Source organism: Oncorhynchus gorbuscha, linkage group LG26 (assembly GCF_021184085.1).
Source record: "Oncorhynchus gorbuscha isolate QuinsamMale2020 ecotype Even-year linkage group LG26, OgorEven_v1.0, whole genome shotgun sequence".
NCBI lineage: Eukaryota > Metazoa > Chordata > Actinopteri > Salmoniformes > Salmonidae > Oncorhynchus > Oncorhynchus gorbuscha.
This window is the reverse complement of record NC_060198.1, coordinates 946547-952303: the sequence shown is the minus strand read 5'-3', so window position 1 is coordinate 952303 and position 5757 is coordinate 946547. Positions and strand designations below refer to the sequence as shown.

Below are 5757 nucleotides of genomic sequence, written 5' to 3'. Positions count from 1 at the left end.
GCTTGGTGATTGACTGTGTGTTCTTCTAGAGAGAGGTGCCGTTCTGCTTGGTGATTGACTGTGTGTTCTTCTAGAGAGAGGTGCCGTTCTGCTTGGTGATTGACTGTGTGTTCTTCTAGAGAGAGGTGCCGTTCTGCTTGTGATTGACTGTGTGTTCTTCTAGAGAGAGGTGCCGTTCTGCTTGGTGATTGACTGCGTGTTCTTCTAGAGAGAGGTGCCGTTCTGCTTGGTGATTGACTGTGTGTGTTCTTCTAGAAAGAGGTGCCGTTCTGCTTGGTGATTGACTGCGTGTTCTTCTAGAGAGAGGTGCCGTTCTGCTTGGTGATTGACTGTGTGTTCTTCTAGAGAGAGATTGACTGTGTGCCGTTCTGCTTGGTGATTGACTGTGTGTTCTTCTAGAGAGAGGTGCCGTCTCTTGGTGATTGTGTTGGTTCTGCTTGGTGATTGACTGCGTGTTCTTCTAGAAGAGGTGCCGTTCTGCTTGGTGATTGACTGTGTGTTCTTCTAGAGAGAGGTGCCGTTCTGCTTGGTGATTGACTGCGTGTTCTTCAGAGAGAGGTGCCGTTCTGCTTGGGTGACCGTGTTCTTCTGCTGCTTGGTGATTGACTGTGTGTTCTTCTAGAGAGAGGTGCCGTTCTGCTTGGTGATTGACTGCGTGTTCTTCTAGAGAGAGGTGCCGTTCTGCTTGGTGATTGACTGCGTGTTCTTCTAGAGAGAGGTGCCGTTCTGCTTGGTGATTGACTGCGTGTTCTTCTAGAGAGGTGCCGTTCTGCTTGGTGAGAGGTGCCGTTCTGCTTGGTGATTGACTGCGTGTTCTTCTAGAAGAGTGCCGTTCTGCTTGGTGATTGACTGCGTGTTCTTCTAGAGAGAGGTGCCGTTCTGTTCTTCTAGAGAGAGGTGCTCTGCTTGGTGATTGACTGCGTGTTTTTCTAGAGAGAGGTGCCGTTCTGCTTGGTGATTGACTGCGTGTTCTTCTAGAGAGAGGTGCCGTTCTGCTTGGTGATTGACTGAGTGTTCTTCTAGAGAGAGGTGCCGTTCTGCTTGGTGATTGACTGTGTGTGTTCTTCTAGAAAGAGGTGCCGTTCTGCTTGGTGATTGACTGTGTGTTCTTCTAGAGAGAGGTGCCGTTCTGCTTGGTGATTGACTGTGTGTGTTTCTAGAAAGAGGTGCCGTTCTGCTTGGTGATTGACTGTGTGTTCTTCTAGAGAGAGGTGCCGTTCTGCTTGGTGATTGACTGTGTGTGTTTCTAGAAAGAGGTGCCGTTCTGCTTGGTGATTGACTGTGTGTGTTTCTAGAAAGAGGTGCCGTTCTGCTTGGTGATTGACTGTGTGTGTTTCTAGAAAGAGGTGCCGTTCTGCTTGGTGATTGACTGTGTGTATTCTTCTTTCTAGAATGAAGTGCAGTTCTGGTTTGCCACGGGAGGAGCAGGCTTCTGTCTGAGTCGCAGACTAGCTGAGAAGATGGCTCCATGGGCTAGGTGAGGAGTGTGTGTGTGTGTGTCTGTGTATGTGTGTGTGTGTTTGGGTCAAGAGGGAACTCTAGTCCATGAGAACATGTGTGTTTGGGTCAAGAGGGAACTCTAGTCCATGAGAACAGGTGTGTTTGGGTCAAGAGGGAACTCTAGTCCATGAGAACAGGTATGTTTGTAGGGGTTTATCTTTGTGAAAGATGGAGAGTCAGAGAGTACATTATATATGTGAATGTATGTGACTGTGTGTTGGGTCATTGGACATACAGTCTGTGTATATGCTTGTCTTTATGTGACAGTGTGTGTTGGGTCATTGGACATACAGTCTGTGTATATGCTTGTCTTTATGTGACAGTGTGTGTTGGGTCATTGGACATACAGTCTGTGTATATGCTTGTCTTTATGTGACAGTGTGTGTTGGGTCATTGGACATACAGTCTGTGTATATGCTTGTCTTTATGTGACAGTGTGTGTTGGGTCATTGGACATACAGTCTGTGTATATGCTTGTCTTTATGTGACAGTGTGTGTTGGGTCATTGGACATACAGTCTGTGTATATGCTTGTCTTTATGTGACAGTGTGTGTTGGGTCATTGGACATACAGTCTGTGTATATGCTTGTCTTTATGTGACAGTGTGTGTTGGGTCATTGGACATACAGTCTGTGTATATGCTTGTCTTTATGTGACAGTGTGTGTTGGGTCATTGGACATACAGTCTGTGTATATGCTTGTCTTTATGTGACTGTATGTGTGACAGTCCGGTCTGGGTTTGAGTCAATGTGGGTGTATCTATATCTGACTCTGTGTGTGTCTACCTGTGTGTCTACCTGTGTGTCTACCTCTGTGTCTACCTGTGTGTCTACCTGTGTGTATACCTGTGTGTATACCTGTGTGTCTACCTGTGTGTCTACCTGTGTGTCTACCTGTGTGTCTACCTGTGTGTCTAGTGGTCCCAGGTTTGAGCAGACGTCAGCAGTGATCCGTCTGCCAGATGACTGTACAGTAGGCTTCATCGTAGAGAGAAGACTGGGGATATCCATGGTCCACAGTTCAATGTTCCACTCTCACCTGGAGAACCTGCTACTGCTGACGCCCAGCAATATACCTCTACAGGTCAGGCACACACACACACACACACACACACACACACACACACACACACACACACACACACACACACACACACACACACACACACACACACACACACACACACACACACACACACACACACACACACACACACACACACACACACACACACACACACACACACACACACACACACACACACACACACACACACACCTAGCCATATGCCTCTACAGGTTAGATACACACACACCCATGGATGTACAAACGCACACATACACACACTCACACAAATCATTTCTGCCTCAGGTAATGTGTTTTCTCTCCTCTAAGTTGTTTGGTGTGTGTTCTCTAGGTGACTCTTAGTTATGGGCTGTTTGAAAACAAGATGAACAGTGTGGAGCTGAATAGACTCTTCTCCAAGGAGGATGATCCCTCCAGGTCAGTACCACTCTGTCCTCAGGATAAGAAACCTTCTCCAAGGAGGATGATCCCTCCAGGTCAGTACCACTCTGTCCCCAGGATAAGAAACCTTCTCCAAGGAGGATGATCCCTCCAGGTCAGTACCACTCTGTCCCCAGGATAAGAAACCTTCTCCAAGGAGGATGATCCCTCCAGGTCAGTACCACTCTGTCCCCAGGATAAGAAACCTTCTCCAAGGAGGATGATCCCTCCAGGTCAGTACCACTCTGTCCCCAGGATAAGAAACCTTCTCCAAGGAGGATGATCCCTCCAGGTCAGTACCAACCTGTCACCAGGATAAGAAACCTTGACAGAAACCACGCCAGGGTTGCAATATGCCAGTAACGTTCCCTGAAATCCCTTTCCACAAATCCTGGTTGCTGGATTACGGAATTCCTTGCTTCTTCCCTCCTGATTCCTGTCGTTTTACAACCGGGATTCTGGAAAACGTTTGGTAAAGTTACCGGTATCCTGCAACACGACACCAGACTCTAGAGGGGGAGATCCTTCTTCTCTGCCTGCTGGGATTCAACATGTCCCAACATTTATAATAGAACAGAGACATTGTTGTGGTAGCTATGTGCTGTACATATAGGTAGGGGTAAAGTTACTAGGCAACAGGATAGACAATAGGCAGTGGCAGCAGTTTATGTGGTGAGTGTGAACGTGTGTGTGTGTGTGTTGGTGTGTCAGTGTAAGTATGTGTGTGTGTGTGTGTATATACGGTGTGTGTGTGTGTGTGTGTCAGTGTAAGTATGTGTGTGTGTGTGGCATCAGTGTGCATGTAATGTGTGTGTGGGCATATGTAGTGTGTGTGTATATATGGTATGTGTGTGTATATACGGTATGTGTGAGTGTGTGTGTGTAGATTCAGTGCGAGTGAGTTAGTTTAAAAAAGGGTCAATGCAGGTAGTCTGGATAGCCAGTCTGGTTTAGCAGCCTCATGGTTCGGGGGTAGACGCTGTCCAGGGTCCTGGTAAGGCTTGTCATGTATATGCATGTGTCCTTTACAGATGCTGTAAAAAGAACAATCATCTCACTTGTCAATTCAATGTTCATTCACTGTATTTCTGTACGTTTAATAATGATATATTTCGTCATATTGAATGTTCTGTCATTCTTTACAGGTTTAAGACGGTCCACTGTCTACTCTATCCACTGACCAGCTGGTGCCTTGAAGAGTCCAACTCCCAGCAGCACCTGTGCCTCCTGAGACTTTCCCAAATGGTGTCAGCACTTCCTGGATTCTCTGGGTGTGTCTCAATAATCTCTCTTTTCTCCTGAAGTGTCGTTTACTACTTCCAACAAATCTAAAAGTGATGGCTTGGTCGAGGTGTGGGCTAGTGGGAGTTTCACCTTGCGTCTTACCCCGGTCATTAACTTTGAAATCAGTGTACAAACTTTGGGAGCAAGGAGAGATAATTGGGACACAGCCCTGGTTTTACATGGAAATAACAGGGACGACAAGCACTAGTCTGGTGCAGAATGCAGCTTGCACTTCCTGTAGCCTATCGACTTATTCTAGGAGTTCTAGGAGCCCTCCAGATCCCTTACCAAGACTAGGAGCCCTCCAGATCCCTTACCAAGACTAGGAGCCCTCCAGATCCCTTACCAAGACTAGGAGCCCTCCAGAGCCCTTACCAAGACTAGGAGCCCTCCAGAGCCCTTACCAAGACTAGGAGCCCTCCAGAGCCCTTACCAAGACTAGGAGCCCTCCAGAGCCCTTACCAAGACTAGGAGCCCTCCAGAGCCCTTACCAAGACTAGGAGCCCTCCAGAGCCCTTAACAAGACTAGGAGCCCTCCAGAGCCCTTACCAAGACTAGGAGCCCTCCAGAGCCCTTAACAAGACTAGGAGGAGCCCTCAAGACTAGGAGCCCTCCAGAGCCCTTAACAAGACTAGGAGCCCTCCAGAGCCCTTACCAAGACTAGGAGCCCTCCAGAGCCCCCTCCAGAGCCCTTAACAAGACTAGGAGCCCTACCAAGACAGAGCCCTTAACAAGACTAGGAGCCCTCCAGAGCCCTTAACCAAGACTGCACTTGCATCATTTATTTGCAGGTGTGTATATTTGTTGAACAGAGACCAAAATCATTTTGAATATAGTTTTTTTTTAATAGATTTGTAAAACTTCCTATGATGGATGACCTCTGGTGAGACTCACTGCTGTAAAATATCTGCCGTTTTTGAATCTGTTCTGTTATGAAAACTGTTTTGAAATTGTTGGAAAAGGCGTGTTTTATTTCATTTGAACACCTTGTGAAACTTTAAAAGTGTATTCACGTCCCAGTCTGGGCTGTCTGTACATAGTTCCTGGTTTCTGCAAAGCTTGAAGAGAATCAACATGGTTTATACAGCCTTGAAGGAGAGGTGTGTGTGTGTGTGTGTGTGTGTGTGTGTGTGTGTGTGTGTGTGTGTGTGTGTGTGTGTGTGTGTGTGTGTGTGTGTGTGTGTGTGTGTGTGTGTGTGTGTGTGTGTGTGTGTGTGTGTGTGTGTGTGTGTGTGAGACAAGGAGAGTGTGTCAAGCGGGTGTGGGGGGGCTTAAGCGGAGAAATTATATTAAAATCTATATATTACTAGTATTCTTTTGTTAAATGAAGCCCAGCTCATGAGGCCCCTGGACAATGTGAGGCCTCAGGCAATTCCCTCTTCTGCCTAATGGTAAGTCTGCCATAGCAGACGGCACACACCACAACCACTTCAGATTCAGTGAGGCTATGAGCAATGATTTAGGCCA

At 47.2% G+C, this 5757-nt stretch overlaps 1 protein-coding gene across 1 annotated transcript; it reads left to right on the top strand.

Annotated features, from left to right (window-relative positions):
* The first annotated feature begins 1085 nt into the window (after positions 1-1085).
* On the top strand, positions 1086-4338 carry LOC124016402 (beta-1,3-N-acetylglucosaminyltransferase manic fringe-like). The gene is made up of 5 exons (XM_046331961.1): positions 1086-1477; positions 2418-2583; positions 2918-3003; positions 4152-4226; positions 4311-4338. The coding sequence occupies exons 1-5, from the start codon at positions 1461-1463 to the stop codon at positions 4336-4338; spliced, it is 372 nt and encodes a 123-aa protein (XP_046187917.1). The 5' UTR covers positions 1086-1460.
* The last annotated feature ends 1419 nt before the right edge of the window (positions 4339-5757 follow it).

Bases quoted from the DNA above. Each gene is read 5' to 3' on its own strand.
- LOC124016402 (XM_046331961.1), top strand. The intron at 3,004-4,151 runs GTCAGTACCACT...CATTCTTTACAG, and splicing joins AAGGAGGATGATCCCTCCAG to GTTTAAGACGGTCCACTGTC. The intron at 4,227-4,310 runs GTGCCTCCTGAG...TTTCTCCTGAAG, and splicing joins TCCAACTCCCAGCAGCACCT to TGTCGTTTACTACTTCCAAC.